Source organism: Pogona vitticeps, chromosome 10 (genome assembly GCF_051106095.1).
Source record: "Pogona vitticeps strain Pit_001003342236 chromosome 10, PviZW2.1, whole genome shotgun sequence".
Classification (NCBI taxonomy): Eukaryota; Metazoa; Chordata; class Lepidosauria; order Squamata; family Agamidae; genus Pogona; species Pogona vitticeps.
The window spans coordinates 2,974,703-2,991,455 of record NC_135792.1 but is presented as its reverse complement, the minus strand read 5'-3'; the positions used below and the strand labels follow the sequence as shown (position 1 = coordinate 2,991,455).

The 16,753-nt window shown below is 43.4% G+C and overlaps 1 protein-coding gene across 9 annotated transcripts in view; it reads right to left on the bottom strand.

Annotated features, from left to right (window-relative positions):
- The window catches only part of PHKB (phosphorylase kinase regulatory subunit beta), a 99,964-nt gene that overhangs the window by 14,709 nt on the left and 68,502 nt on the right, over positions 1-16,753 (bottom strand). For 7 of the 9 annotated variants that reach the window (XM_078380445.1, XM_078380446.1, XM_072980974.2 and 4 more), the window contains 10 exons: positions 15,435-15,518; positions 14,432-14,536; positions 13,096-13,178; positions 12,896-12,986; positions 9,460-9,521; positions 9,142-9,304; positions 8,538-8,619; positions 6,678-6,735; positions 2,803-2,893; positions 493-695 (listed from right to left, as the gene is read on the bottom strand). In XM_078380445.1, the coding sequence (XP_078236571.1) occupies positions 493-695; positions 2,803-2,893; positions 6,678-6,735; positions 8,538-8,619; positions 9,142-9,304; positions 9,460-9,521; positions 12,896-12,986; positions 13,096-13,178; positions 14,432-14,536; positions 15,435-15,518 (1,022 nt within the window). Of the gene's footprint in view, positions 1-492; positions 696-2,802; positions 2,894-5,019; positions 5,111-6,677; positions 6,736-8,537; positions 8,620-9,141; positions 9,305-9,459; positions 9,522-12,895; positions 12,987-13,095; positions 13,179-14,431; positions 14,537-15,434; positions 15,519-16,753 lie in introns of all 9 variants that reach the window. The other 2 variants (XM_072980973.2, XM_078380447.1) reach the window with 1 other exon arrangement.

Here is a 16,753-nt window from a genome sequence, read left to right as displayed (position 1 = left end):
GCAAACCACACGTCCTTTTTGTGTTGGGCCCCACCCACTGTTGTTGTTCTTGATGGTGTTGTTATTTTGCTAATGCTGCTACTAATGAAAAAAAAACCTGTTTTCTTTTTCGTGGTTTTGTTTTCTTTTTCTCTTGTGCAGGTGCAAAAAACCTCACAGCCATTGACAGCTTTTTCGGGAGAGTGCCCCTAGGTGTCAAAGTACCTTTTTTAAATGAAGGATCATAAAAACTGCATGTCTTCCTCACATCCTTACCTTGAACTTGGGAATCAAAGGAGCATCCTGGTGCATTATGCTTTCCGGTAGCTCTTGGTGGAGAGGAATCCTATTCTGAACCTCAAAATAACATTAATATTCTCCACACAGAGCATTTGCTTTGAGGAGTCCCCCCTGGTTCTGCTTGTGTGAGGGCCCTTATATTAAAGGAGGCAAAAAGCAACCGGTCCCTCCAATCTCCTTGCAACTGAGTAAAAAAGAACCTTGTCTACTGACCCCACTCGTATCTTCAGCATGCCGTTAAATAATTCTGGCGAGTTGGAGATAATCCAGCCAATATGAATGACAAGTTCCTGCTGAAGAACAGCCTCCCTCTCATCCTGCAAATTACACTTGTGGTAGATGATGTTCTTAATTGCGCCTGGAGACAAGGGATTCGATATGATTTCTTCTTCCTGGCCAAATGCCCCAAGAGTCACCTAAAGGGACATATGAGCAGCAATTAGAGTTATAACGTGAGACAAGGAAAGAGTGAAGGGGACCTTATTCATTATATCTTCTCAACTGAACTCACCCTGTTTGTAACACGATTGGATAGAGGAGAGGATAATTAGCTCAGCGAGTTAAAATACCCACTGTTGATGGGTAAGAGGAGTTTTACATGCTTTTCCATTATTCTGCATTAAAACAGCGTTGCGCAACAAAAAAAGAAGCATCAGAATAATAACTCATGAGAGTGCACATTCAGAAAGAGTCTGGATCTGCCCTGTTGCTTCCCGCTAATGAGAACTGTTTGGGAAAAATAAAAATGTAAAATCCCCCTCTTTTTTGGTGGTGTGGGGGCACAATCATTCTCCATGGTTATCACTGGGCTCAATTCAAGGGTTGCTAGGCTGGGAAGGGGGCCAGCCCCACGTCCACAGAGACCCACTTCACTCTAAACTTCCTGCTGCTCTAAATTCAGCTTCTTGGGGAATGAAGGGAAGAACCAAATAGGGAAGTATGGGGAGCGGCTTCAAGGTGTTTTATTGCCTGGAGCAAAATCAGAGAAGGCACACTCCCCCCACCTTGATTCAACGGTACAGAAGCCAACTGGAGCAGCTGTTGGATCTTACTTCCGCCTAGATGAGAGGACACCCTTTTCCAACCCCCTTGAGGCAGCAGCCCCGTTGAAAACACACAAAAATGCTCTCTCGCAGAAGGAAACGGCTAGGAATCCTGCCAGACACACTCCTCTGACAAGGGAGCTCCAGCATCTGATAGCTGAGGTGTCTACTTACACTCTGCCCAATAGCAAGCCTTTCCTGGGTCAAAATAAATAAAATTCAGATAACAAGTGCATATATTACATTTACTGCTAATAAACTGAATTCATCTGGGATACAGCCTCTTGAAGCCACAGAGAGTTTGAATGGTGACTTCCACTGTATCCTCCTTCTTGCATTTTAATACGCTTCTTTAAACTGAATGGTGAAACTGATTAGCAAGACCTCGTTTCCACGACATAAATACGCATGCAGCCAGTGCCGTCATAATCCTGCCTGTCCCTTGAATGATAACTAAAGGCTCGGCGGATCCTTTCCCCCCTCAGTCCTTTCGTTCACATATGCAAACCACCAGCCGTGATTTGACTACGGTTATTCAGTGCGTTTACACTATGGTTAACTTCTGGACTGTTCAGGCCAACCCAGCTTCGCCTCCCAATAGGAGGAGGCAGTACACCATCTAGCCGTTGGTTCCTCTCACAATTTTCAAGGGACAGACAGCATCACGTCTTCACTGGTTTGTCCAAAGCAAAAGAACAGCCAAATCCCAACAGAAGCAGCCAAAGCAAAGGAAACCAACAGCCAAACCATGCCACATTACGAGCATCAATGAGGGTGAGTTCCCAAAGGGCAAAGTTCTTTCTGTGAACGAACCCGTCTAAATTGCCTTTGGTCAAGAAACGAATGAGGTACCATCAAATGGAATGAAAACATTTACATTCCCCTTATCTTGACTGGCCATCCCTACCTTTGAGGTGATAAAACTCTACAAAGTCTGGATTCTTTTATGACGGAGCATTGTTACAAAAAATATCCTTTTGCCATGATTGTGAAATCAAGTTTTGAAAGCAGCCCTTTTCCTGTGCCTGACCTTGCCAGTCTTCTTAACATTAGCTGGGACTCGATTAAATGCTTTAATGATGGTTTTGCCCCCCTAGAATTTGCCAGACGCTGCTGTCACTCCTTCCCTAGCACATGCTTTGAATCCCTTCTGGATGCTGATGAAATAACTGGGCAATGCTCAGCCAGACTTTGTGAAATATTATTCAAATTAGTTCTTCATTCTAACTGGGATAAATGTCTACATTCCTTCTTCACAATCTTTTTACAGAGGGAAAGGAACGAAGACCAAAATCAATTTTTAAGGCTGCTTAAGGGGAAATCAGCAAGATGTTTGCACAGACTTGAAGGAAAGGTTTTACAGAGTAGTAGAAAATTATCTAGGTGTAATCAAACTCATTCTATTCTCTTATGCAAGGAGGATTGGAAATCTGAAGCTCGTATTTTGCCTGTTTAACAATTCTGAAAAATACAAACTTACCTGTTTGCCCTGAACTAAAATATTAGTAATAGATGGCGCAAGGCTGTCCACTACTTTACATAAGAGACTTGCTGCGAAGCGCACAACAGACCTGAGGGCAGAAAACAGAGCAATCCAGGTAGATGTCAACCACAAGTTTGATGAAGTCAAGACGTTGATTGAAAGGCTGCTGCCCTATGTGATGATACAGTACATCTCTAAGCATTAAACATTTGACCTCTATATGAGCATTTTGGACTTGAGTTCTGTCTCCCTATAAGATCTTTTCAGGGAACAGGATAAAGCTTGAATTATTTAATCACAAATGGCTGTGCTGGGGACTCACAAAACTGCATAATACATTATAAACCATTGCAGCTTTTTTTCCTTCTGACATCATCAGTGAGACGGCTTGATTAAAATTAGGTAAGCAACAAAAACGTTACTGCTTTAGACCGCCCGGGCAATTTGCATTCAGTAAAAATGTTCTCATGCGTGGGTGATTGGGATTTTATTTTTATTTTTTTGAATACTCAGGCATTTCAACCAAATTGCACTGTTTTGCCTTTTTTGTTTTTTGCAAAGGAAATCAATGCCCTTTGCATTTCTCAAGAGCCATCCTGAGAAAGCAGATAAGCAGTTTTTTGTTGCAAGGGGGGAAAGGACCCTGGCATGTAAAACAAGTTAAAGACCATGTGACAAATTTTCTAGCCACAAAGCAAACATTAAAATACCCCACGTGGCATCACATGAAAACAGTAATTTTCAACATCCAATTTTGAACAGCACTTATGAAAAGCAAAATATCCACATGGGCCCCTTCTTCTCTTATTAATGGGCACTGAAAGATATATCACAGAATCAGTTGACACTGGATGGAAGTTGACACTAACCAGACCAGGTGACCAGATGTGCAATCAATCATATGCAGACAATACAATCACAGCATGAACATCATGACACGAACCATATGGCTTCTTATCTCCACATCTTAGAAGGAATAAATGCGTGTCTACAAAGAGGCAAAGTCTACACTCAGCAGCTCCTTATGGTATAACCGTTGCTGGACTCTCTCATCCCCTGTGGTAGAAGCTCTTAAATGGAAGCATCAAGCTACCTATACCTTTAGCAGGCTCCATGCATGTAGACCAAGGGTTTGATGAAGTGCGCTCCTCCAGTTGTTGTGAGGGTCATGATTCTCATCAATCCATGCCATTATCGGGTCTGCGACCATACACTAAACGCTGACTGAACAGTCCACGCGGCTGGCTTTAATGGACAGGTCTAGCTGTGCACCGCAATCCAATGACATCTGGAGAGCCACCTGTGATGAAGCCTTTCTCTAGAGGGACTTCACTGTCCTAAGGGCAGTGAAACCAGAGTTCTTTCTACCACTTCCTTCTCCCATATTCATCCCTCCAGAATTTGCTCCTGCTCCCAAGCAACAGGAGACTGCGTGGCCCAGAATGTGGCCAAGGGGGCAAAAGATGGGCGCTTGGATCCACCACTGGATTCTTCACAGGTACACAGCCTGCCCAGAACAGGAGCCTGTAAGTGGGCTCTCTCCATCTCACGAAGGCTGCTAGGTCTTGGGCACGCAGGACCTCTGAGAAGCCACGATTTAATACTCCCCCATCCCACCCTCCTCAAGAACCTCACTGAGTCCTATCTTTAATCCCACAATCATAAATCATAGGGGAATAGACTCTGGCAGTAGGAAGAGGAGCAGTAGACAACAGCTGTATGTAGGTACATAGTATAAGCATCGATATAGGTTCTATATAGGTCTATGGATGTAACCAAGGGATGACAAGAGAACCATGTAAAGTGCTGGGGTTAAAAACGGGCTGCACTTTTTAAGAGTGACTGGATAAGAACATAACTTTTATTGCAAATGAAAACAAAATAAAACTTTATTTCTGTTTTCTGAAATAACACAGATGCAATAAAACCAAATGTTTCACATTGCCTAACACAAGCCTTTTAAGCGATACCATAATTTATCAGGAGAGTTAATGAATGCATATGTGTGAAACAGCGCCAGGTTAGCACAAAATCCATCAGCTAAACTGAGGACGACTTCCATGACAACGGGTGAAAGCACACACTCTTGAAAATCAAGCGCAAAGCATTACGAGAAAGAAACCGAACCAAACTGAACAAAAGCAAAATACCATCAAAATGCAAATCAGCCTGTACGTCTCAAGCAGCGCTGTTTCAAACCTCGGTGCACTTTACCTGCTTCCCGTGGACTACCACAGTTGTAATGTGGGGAGCTAAAGAGGAAGCGAATTTCTGCATATATGCCGCACTGCAGCGTAGCACCAACCTGGGTATGGCATACGGGAATTATGAAAGAGGAATTCAGAGGAAACCAGTTTTTCCACACGGATTCTGCATAAAACATTCCAGGTATACTTTGGAGACGCACCACTTCCAAACATGGAGGCCACTACATGAAACTCTGCTGCTGAAAGACCCACTACGTTGACACAATGAAGTATGCAGTGCTTGGTTGTTGTGGGTTTTCCAGGCTGTTTGGCCGTGTTCTGAAGGTTTTTCTTCCTAAAGTTTCGCCAGTCTTTGTGGCCGGCATCCTCAGTTCTGACTCCTGTCCTCTGAAGATGCCCATGGCCACAGAGACTGGCAAAATGTTAGGAAGAAAAACCTTCAGAACACGGCCAAACAGCCCAGAAAACCCACAACAACCCTTGGATCCTGGCCGTGAAATCCTTCGAGAATACATGCAGTGCTTCTTTACACATTTTGTTATGGAATCCTCTGATACAATGATGGCTGTACATTTAGAGAGCTGTGCTTTTTTGAAGGATTAAAGGAGACTTTCTTGGTCTGGGCCCCTCTAGGCATTCTACTCTATGAACTCCTATCAACGTAACATGGCCAATGGTCAAGGATGATCGGCACTGTAAGCCAACACATCTGGGCTGAGCAGGCTGATGAAAAGGGGCTTAGAGGGGTAGGCTGTGACAGATCAAAGGGACTCCAGGTACAGAGTTGATACCTTTTGAAATACAGGATGCTAAAAAGACCAACAACAAGGGGGAAACAGCCAACAGCCTGGTGCCCTGGGAGCATCCAGAGATATCTGGCCAGCCATGGCTACAAAGTCAACAATAAGCCAGACAGATCCAAGTCAAGGGATTCTCCTTGGTCTGACCACTGGCTGGATTACTTGAGAGTCTATCTATTTTGTTCTGTCCCTAGACTGAAGCAGGTTTTCGAAAAGAGGTTGCTAGATACCTTTTCTTGCACAGCTGGAAGGGGAGAGAAGGTATTACAGGAATTCTAATCAAAGCCTGAAGGCGGAAGCTGAGAACATGGAAGGGAACGCTAGCTTGAGCAAATTCTTTTCTCATAGAGCTTGCTGGATAATTCTAAAGACACCAGGGGAAAGGCTGACATGGGAAGTAAAGCATTATAAAGAATGTACGTAACTGGATGTGAATTGCAGACGACATCCATGGATCTTTAAAAAAAAGAAGAACTTAAAAAGCTTAGCTAACATAATTTAACAGGGGAATAACTTCCAGAGTGCAGGAAAATCCTTAACTGCTGTGCAGTAACCAGGAGGGTTGTTTTTAAAATAAGGCATATAAATAGCCAATTTACTTCCTAGTTATTTGCTCTTTCTTTTAACAAACACTCTAATTCTACTGTAACATTCCATCTATCAGCACTGTTGCGATCTCCTGGCACTTATTTTCCAGAATCGGCATTCGGGTATGTAGGATAAGAATCTCCGGGTATCTGGAATTCAAGAGCTCCTGGGGTTCCAAAAGGAATCAAGCCCCTCTATGCAGCACAAAATTCAAAAACGGTGATACACAGAATTCAAAAGCAAGACAACAGGAAGCCAAAGGATGCTATATACAAACCAGAGCTTTTTGCTGCCAGCTTTCTGATAGATTCTTTCAATATGGTCAGACACTGTACCTAATTCACACGTAACATGAAGAAGAGACCAAGAGAAAGAGAGAGAGAGAAGAGGGAAGTCAGTTACAGTGCAGATGTACAGGGAACTTGATAATTTGCTCATTTTGTTCCAGAATGTAAGGGTAGCACTAGGAACCTTATGGCACAGTGGTTAAACTGCAGTATTGCAGTGAACACTCCGCTCGTAACTTGAGTTCAATCCTGGGGTCAGGTAGCCAGCTCAAGGTTGACGCAACCTTCCATCTTTCCTAGGTCAGTAAACTTCTGGCATAATCAAACTGTAAGCCACCCAGGGAGACCTTTAAGCATTATGGGGTGGTTATATAAACAGCATATTTTGCTTTACTCATTCTTCAGGATGCAGGAAAGGCCTGGTAGTTACCTTCTCCCATGGAGTGGGGAGAATGTTGAAACATCAGCGCTCACGTTAATTTCCTAGGTGGGTTTCTCTCAGAAAACAACAGCTATGGGATCAGGTTTCCTTCCCGGTTTGTAACCCGCAACACTGTCCTGAACGCCTGTAAACTAGCACTAAGTTCTGCAGTTTAACTCTGGAAGAGTAGCTAAGCCTACCAATATTAAATATTTGTAGCGAGACTTCGCACCGTGCTGGCTGTTTATGACTGCTTTGAGAGTTTAGTACATGCAGCTGTTGATAAACTTCCTCTGAAGCTTTGATTCGCACAGCTTTTTAGAACTGGGCCACAGTGATAATTACACTGGCCATTGTCAGAGAAGCTAAAGATGCAAGTGACCGGTGGTCCTGAGCCCCACTGCTAACAACTGCAGTGCAGATTTTCACTGCAACCCTATCAGAAGATTTCAATACTAATTCCATCATCTTATTAGTTATATCCATCCTTCCTTCCTTCCTTCCTTCCTTCCTTCCTTCCTTCCTTCCTTCCTTCCTTCCTTCCTTCCTTCCTTCCTTCCTTCCTTCCTTCCTTCCTTCCTTCCTTCCTTCCTTCCTTCCTTCCTTCCTTCCTTACTTACTTACTTACTTACTTACTTACTTACTTAGAAATAATCCCCTGTAGACAGGAAAACAGGAAGCAAAACTTTGCTTTAGCCATCTTCCCGAAATTAGGAGCAAAGCATAATAAATGAGACTTTTGAACTGGCTAGCAATTGCACTACACAAATGTTTTGGCTGGTAATCTCATTTTTTATTAGCCGTGCCATTCCCTTGCATGGACACCCCCTCCCTCAATGAGGGTGAAGCTCTCTGTTGTTAATTATTTAATAATTTGGTGGTTTAACTTAGTTATTTCATAATCATGCCATCATTTTTAAACTACCAGCAACACTGAGATAATGTACTGGATCCAAGATCTGCCATCTGCTAACAGAAGATGCCTCTACACCATCCCTTCCCTCGTGCTATATTTTCCAAGAAGCTGGAATTGATGCTGGGGAAGTAAGAAACATCCCCACCTGCATCCCCTTAGATCCGGATCTAAATGAATCCAATATATCCACAAAGAAAAGTGTCGTAAGAGATCACACAAGCTCCAAAGCTCACAGAAAATGCAACCTGCCTTCCAGCTTCCCCTTAACAGATGAGACCTATTTCTCTCTCAAACTGCATGCTCAGAATTATAAAGAGGCAGCATATGGTATGGAGACTACTTAAAAGAGTTAATACATTTAACGGTTCATTCCACTCATGTACAAATGCCTGTTTCCCATTTAAAATAGAAAGTGCTTTAATGGAGAGGAAAATAGCAACACAACTTGCAGTGGGCATGTCCATTATTCACGTTTGTCAAGAGACGGGCACAATTGCCTGCTGCAAATCATACCTTCCTTGGTGATGAAATTCGGGCCTTCCCTTTTGAGCAAAATGTTCAGCAGAATGGCTTGGCTTGCTAGGCAGTTGCAGTCCTGATCAGGAAGGGCCATCGGGTGTAAATCAATAATAAACAAAAGTCAATGTTAGAAAGGAAAGGGGGGAAAAAACCTGCCGCCTTACAGCTACAGAACAGTGTGTATATGTCTGCTCTTTTCAAACGCTAACCTTCTAGCTCAGCTTTTCCATGAATGAAGAATGCTAACTGAGAAGTGGCCTAATTCATACAACAAATCTGGGGGGGATCACAAGGCAATCTGAATTGCAACTGATACTCCATTGCTCTAAACCTTTCATGCAGCTGTGGATCATGGGCTCCCAGATTCATGTAGGAAAAGGGGGACCCAGGAAAGGAAGTGTTTCTTTCTAGCAGCTGGTCCACTTCACCTGTCTCCAGGTTTCCCCTTCTCCTGCTCTAAGACTTATTGTGCCCCCTGAGAATAATAACAGTCTCCATCCACCCACTCATCGGACAATGTCTTCAGCAAATGGTGTGCTTCCAGAGAATCGCACAGGAATTGTTCAAGGAACTTTCGTTTTTCCTCCTCTAGACTTACATTCAACTTCTGAAGAATATCGTAAGTCGGCTTGTTTTTCCAATCGCTAGCGGTGATATCTGGCTGCTGTTCCAATTCAGTCACGTTGGGTGTGCTGGTTTGTCTCTTGACTTTTGAATGTTTTGGAAGTTCCAGCTCCTCTAAACTCCTAAATTCTGGAGGTCTGCAGAAAGAAATAATTGAAGTCTCTAAATCCAGTGCACCCTGCAAGGATCAACCTTTCTATGATTTCAGATTATGAAAAATATTAATCTGAGCAGTGTTTTGAGATGCTGCACATTAATGTTACCCAGGCGTTGTGATTTCAAGCATACGTACTCCTCTGTATCACTGATTCTTAAGAAATCCAGTTGTTCAACCACTGCTCCAGAAATTAATGTCTGAAACAGAAGAGAAAGGGAGAGTGAGAAATAATAATATGTAGCTGTGATATTTTCGTTTCTGTGCAGGACGATCCAGCAAGTGTACAAAGCCTGCTGCTTTGCTGTAGAAACACCGCCATTTTTAAAGAAGAAAATGGTGGAGGGGTACGGGAGGCTTTGCTGTGGACGCAGACGGGGTTGATGGTTCAAGGGCTAGGAGAGATTTAGAGAACTGTAGAGGTAGAAGGGGTCATCAAGTCCAAACCCCTACCAAAGCAAGAAGACCATGCTCACAGCACCCTGACAGATGATCTAGACTTAAGAGCATCTGACACGTCCAAGCTCTGTTAGAAAACCACCAAGCCACAAAGGAGGATCTACCATCCGGCCCCCTTGGGTCCAAATCTCCTTTCTTGGCCCCTCTGGTCCCCAGTCTTGAGGAGGCATCACACATGGGCACTCCCCCACGCCAGTCTCACTTCCTGGAGAGTCAACGTGGAGCACATGTTGCATCCAGGTCTTCGGTAACTCATTTGCCAGGTGGAGCTGCTTGAAGATCAGGGCTTAAGGAAAGTGAGCAGGAAGGTTCCTCAAAGGCAGGGCCTCCTTGCCAGGTTTGAGAGAAGGAAAAGGCCCAAACAGGTTATCCACTGAGGTTGATGGACATCTGCCTCTAGAAGTAAGGCACTGACTTGAGTCCAGCAGATGCCACTGTCTCGGAAGGCTGGCTTCCTGATATTTATGGGGAATGTGACCATTTTCATTTCTCCTTGCTATGAGATGATCATCTATGGCTTTATTTTTCTTTTTTATTTGGTTTTGTTTCACATTCCATCTTCTCCCTAAACCCTTCATCTGAATCTTCTGCCCAAATATTTATGTCCTATTAGAGAACAACATTGCACTTCTTTTTATTAATATTTTATTAAATGGGGGTATTGTTTGCTATTAATTCATTGAATATTCATGTAAATCTTCTAGGGAAAATGTGTTGCAGGGAAGCAATTTTAAAGCCTAAAATAAGTTTCCCAGCAGTGGTGGTCACAGATATCAGTACAGTGAAACATGAAATTTTATATAGCAGAATGTATTTAGAGAGCAACCCTGTCAGAACAGGAAACAAAAGCAAATGTGAGATATTGTTGTTTCTTGGCCTTTTATTTTTCTTCATTATTGCTAATGCTCTTCTCTGTTTAACTTGTATAATCATCCCCTGAGCACAAATGATGCTGCAACTCCGAAAAGTATTACGGCCAGGATGGGAAACCTTATAAATTTTGTAGCCAAAACTGGATGCAAATATTTTTATGCAAAGCTTGCAAGCAAAGATTATGCAGCTTTTCCGTGAATTAACATCTAAAAGCCTAACTGAATATATATCTTGCCATCTGCATACAAATGCAGGAGCTGGAAGTAAATTATGAACATGTTGTATATATATATTCCCTTTAACATATAACGCATTATCGGCATTTCATCATCTCAATGTTTCAGTTTTGCCTCCTTGCTTTAATGAAATGGACAATATCCAAAACATTGACACAGGATTAATTCAGGAAATTAATGTTTAAGCATTAGCAAAGGGAAATGCTGTGTGATTAAAACATAATGATTTTAGTGTTTTAGCAGTCAAAGATCAGGTCGATGGATATAGTGTAGCCCCAGCAACAAGTCCAAAATTAAATGTCATGGATTTTGCTATCACATACCTATGCCGCAGTGAAGTAGTCAGGAAGTGGATAGATGGATAGATGGGTGGGTGGGTAGGTAAAAATAAGGACTCATAACAGCAGGCATTTACAAGGAACAGGGTGCCCAAACAGAAAAAGGTGGCTGGACCATATCAGCCTCCATGACTGCTAGGCAGTTAGAAGCCTCTGGATTGGCCAAGTCTGGTATCCAGTCAACAGTCTTCTACGTCTACATGGTCAAAAGAGCAGAACATCTTATCATTCTACTGTAGGATCCAGTTTGCACTTCAGGCTCGTAATTTCAAGGACTAGTTACTGGAGACTGTATCCTCCAAGTCTAGATCTGGCTATCTTTATCTAGCAGATTTGACACAGCAGTTTCCTAGTCTGCCCTTCTGTATTGTTGCACCTTCAGTCCTCTCCTCCGTGCCCTCCATCAAGCACAGAGGGATGGAATGAATGAGAGAGTCCAACTCTCTCTTTTGTGCGGAGAGACCAGGAGAAGAGACATCGGAAGACTCTTACTCTCTACCCAGAAGGAACTCCTGTTTTCTCACCTGTTCAAAAATGCCAACGGCAGTGAGAGTTGAGATGAACAAGATGCCACGGAGCCTTGTAAAATGGCTCAGAATACCCATGGGATGTAAGTACGCCATGGGGAGCACTGGCAACCTAGTCAGCTGACTCCTGGCTCCAGGACTGTTACAGAAACTACAAACCCCAATGGGAAGAACGCTGTAGGGAGCTCTCCCGTGCAGAGTTTAGGACAAGGGAGGCCAACATTTGGAGTCCTCGGACTCCAACTCCCATCATGTCATAGCCAACACAGATGCACACTGGGAATTGCAGCCCAACAACATCTGGAAAGAAACACTTCGCCCAACCTTGATTCGACCGGAGTGAGCAGGGCAAGGAGTCACTAGGCTGAAAAGCAAACCATGACGGATTCTATCACCGCTTGCCGTCATCCAATTAGGATCGTATACTGTATAAACCATAGTCACCTTCAGATGCGAAAAAGACGATCAAGCTGCAGTGGGAGAACTTAGAGCTCAAAACATAAAAGATATCTCAATAACTTTGTGTGTGGGGGGGGAACAGTCTTGTGGGAAGCTGGGTTGAAAGGCTGTGGGGAGAGGAGGGGGGGGAAGCTTTGTTTTACGTTAACACCCGTCATGAATAAGACATACAACATAAGCAGCAGCGATTGTCAAAGAGATGAAACATTCTTCTTAAATGCTTATTAATTATTAAGCAAATCTTCATAGAAAGGCAGGGAGTGTGCAGCAAAACTGCCCTCCAAGGACTCTGAAATAGCCCAGCTTTAAAAGAATAACACAAGGGATTATTTCATAACGGATGTCTGAGAGAATTTCCATATGCGATATGACAACATGTCTTTTTAATCAGATGAAATATTACTAAAAAGACAGACAAATCTCCCTGTACATGTGCAAACAGTATAAACCCCCACACACATGTATCCCTCTTTGTATCACAGAAGAAGCAAAGTTATAATTAAAATCACCAGAATCTCCTACTACCAGCATATATGTCTATGTATACATGTATTTGTCTACACTCTAACACACAGGGACAGAATGAATTTCCAAATAAAGCCCTTTGAGTTTTGAAAAATAAGAATGACGGAATTCCCTCTGAATATGATCCATATCTGCACACCCAGAAAGATCACCCTACCTGCAGCCTGTCCACGTGAACCTTCACTCCACCGACAACCCCCTTCTTGAAGCTGGCAAGCATGTCTAGTATTGGATTGAATCGGCTTCCCCTGAGAATTTGAACACAGAAAGGTTTCAAGAGGTAGCCCAAAAAGTCAAAGCCAGCCAGGCCAACTTCACACCTTCTGTGTGCATGTTTTGGTAGCTGTCACGGCTCACCTGATATTGTCCTCCCGGATGAGCACAAGGAACACCGGCCGGCCATGCATTTTCCAATACTGCTTAATGAACTGCAAAGCATTCTGCACAAACAGAGAGAAAAAATGAAGATGAATGCAGAGCGGAGCAAAGGCAACACAATGACTCCAATAAGATGACGGAATCAACTATCAAGGACCAGGTGATGGGTGGAGCAGCAGACCTTAGAGGTAACTTTTCTCATTTCCCATTCATAAGATGAAGGAAGCCCAAGATACTCTACACGGCAGCAGGGTTCGGTATTTCTTGCTGGGGAGCCAAATTTCAGTGGCTGTTGTCCCGCTCAGTTAAATTAAAGAAGGGCAGGTGACTAGATCTCTTATTGCTACCCCCTCATTTTTACACCACCCATGCATTCTCCTATCCGGGACTGAGCCCTTCAGAAGTTTACCTCCACAAACATGTCCCTTTATCACAGGGTAGACAACTTTGGTGGAGACAGGAGCCAATTGTCTGCTCCCGAAACTGGTCAGATCAACAAAAAGGTCCCCAAGTGCTGCAAATGAGCTCACAAGTGGCTGGGGAGGTCTACTCTGAGTTTGGGGGGGGGTGGAGTTATTTGGAAGTGTTAAACAATGCAGCTCTGTGATATATTATTATTTTAAAAGTGAACTGCTCCTCCTGGGGGCTCCCAAGAACTCTCATGGAGGGGAGTGAGGGCCATGAAGAGGAGCTGGGAATTAAAGACGCCTGGGAGGCTGCCATGCCCATCTCTGCAGTGGCAGCTTCACTCCAACGTTCTTCCTCCATCCTGTTCAGTTCTCCCTCTTATTGCACTTCCAGAGCTCTGTGATTAATTCTAAATTTAACATTTCGCAAAACCCGTTCTGGGTGACTAGCCAGCGATAGTTTTCTGTGACTCGTGTTAGCATTTAACACCCCATTACACTTCCTTTATCAGGTCCATCTATCTTCTGCCTTCATCTTCATCCTAGATCTACGATGCTTAGAACCATTTAAATGCTTAAGTGTCCTGTGCAAAAAGCATTTTTCTGTAGAAAAAGGGGGTGTGTAAACTACAGATCTTCTTGTGTGACTGCAAAGGCAGCGACACTCAGTCTGTCGCTAACCCATGAAATGATCTCTGCACCTCAGTTCAACACAGATTTGTTCAACATAAGCTGCACTGTATTCAGTGAGGGTTGTACTAAAAAAAAACATGGATGGAGTCATTGCTTCAAACGGGACACATACAACAACGGGTCTATATCACCGATTCACGAGATACAGGGCCGAATAATCTACAATCTAAATACTCAACAAATAAGATGCATTGGGAATTTTACAAAAAGTGTACCTTAATGTCATCAATCAGCATCATAACATCTTGGGACATGTAGAAATCACTCAGATCAAAGATGATTGGATAGCAAACAACTGTTTTGCCCAGTATTCGATAAATCTACAGTGCAAGGAAATACAACCACTTTGTTAAATACTGTAGACAGAGTGCTGATAACCAAAAAACCCACATTTTAATTTATAATTAAACTTGAGAATGTACAGGTGCTGCTTTAACTAACCAGGAACTCAAGACAATTCATTCAAAACAACAGGGAAGGGGTTGGTGATATTAAGATATCTAGTGTGGCGTGAGCATTCATAGGCACAAATGTACTTCCAGCCAAGCATGAAAGGCATCCGTTTGGTTACCACTGAGATGACATTTCCTTAATGTCTCTGAACAAAGTCTTCAGTAAACTTAAATAATTTCATATGGTCTTTTCATATACAGTGGTGCCTCGCATAGCAATCGCTCCGTATAGCGATGAAATCACTTTGCGATGGACTTTTTGCCATCGCAAGAGCGATCGCTTTTGCGATGGCCCCTATGGGGAAATTTTGCTTTGCAATGATTGCAGGGAAGCGATCATTGCAAAGCCCCCATTTTTGGCCAGCTGATCGGCGGTTCCAAAATGGCCGCTGGGTAAACAAAATGGCCACCCGCTGTTTTGCCTCGCTTTAGAGGCACTGAAAATGGGCACCGCAATGGAGGATTTTCGCATAAGGTTAGTTTTTAAGCCCATAGGAACGCATTAAATGCGTTTTAATGCATTTCTATGGGCTTTTTAAAATCGCTTAGCGATGAAATCGCTTAGCAGCGATTTTTGCTGCACCGATTAACATCGTTAAGCGAGGCACCACTGTACACTTCTCTTGGGCACTCTTATCAAGAAGCCCCATTGAAATCTGTGGGGCTGACGTCTGCATAGAGTCACACAGTAAGGAAGATTTAGGACCCACCCACCACCACCACGCTTTATACTACAACACTCGGAAAAGTAACTTCTTGTAATGACCTTTGATGATCCAAGGCAGCCAATTGGACGATCGGGTCTTCCCGAGAGGCCCAGTTTCTCATTAATCCCCAGGTGGAAGTAGGCCTGTAGGACATGGAGGTGAACACAATCAACGCACAAAGACCACAGCTAAAAATTGTCAAAGAGAAGGTGGAAAGAGGGTCTTCTTTAGGTTGGATTGGGTTGGAGCAGGACAGCGGAAATGCTAAATCCTGGCCTTTTTATCTCAAAGTGATCAGACTCTCCTTCAGGCCAAATCAGGATATTTATGTTCTCTGGGAGAAGAGATGACAAGTGAATACAGAAGAGAAATGATCTGGAAAAACCACACAGACCCAGCAAAGGAAAGGAAAGGGAAAGGAAGACTCTCACCAGTTTGTACTTTGCACACACAAGATAGTTCAGTGAGCACATTAAAGTCTTAGGGGTCTAGCCCAAGCAATCCATCTGCTGCTTTCTGAGCCAAGCAGGCTGCAGGGAGCACGGTCAATGGGTCTGCTGCACAGCGACCTTTTCGGAAATTAAAGGTCATCTTGCTGCGGGGGGGGGGAGGAAAAAACCCATACTGCTTTCCTCCTCACTGGGAGATTGTTGGAGCTGCTTGAAAGAAAGGTAAGCCCACGTAAACCCTGGACAGGGTTGTGTAATAGGTGTTTGGAGGGTTGCTCCTATTCTTAGAAGCAGCAAAAGGAGCCAAGAGGAAACTGGAAAGAACATTAGTGTTGCTATTACAACACCGTCCATAAGCTTTCCTATTCTCACATAAGCTTCATAATAAACACAGTAACATGTGCACAATGGGATTCTAGATTTTGGTTCAATTTGGGTGACCCTCTCTACCATCAGCAATTAAGTAAGTAATGATACATAATGAGCCTCTTCTTAAAACACCAACTTTGGCTTCCAGTTTATTCCTGGATCTAATTCAAAGTACCGGTGATGGTTTTAACGTCCTTTATTTGAGAAAGCATGATAGTTTGAGCTCTCTCAAAGACACAGTGTCCCATTATGAGCCTGCCCGGGCTTTTAAGATCATCAGGAGAAGCCTTTCTCTCTGCTCCACCACCTTCAAAGGCGCATCTGATGGGGACACGGGAGATTATTTTAAATAAATAATGAATGAATGAATCAATATCTTCTTTTGAATGAATCTGCTCATCTATTGAGATCCCTGTCAGATACCCTCATGCACCTCCTGGTATTCCCAGAAATACACCTAATTCAGTGCACGGAGGGGGCCCTTCCCGTTACTATGCCCAGGCTCTTGAACTTTTTCTACCACCAAAGGTGGTCTGCTATACAATGGTTACATCTTCCTT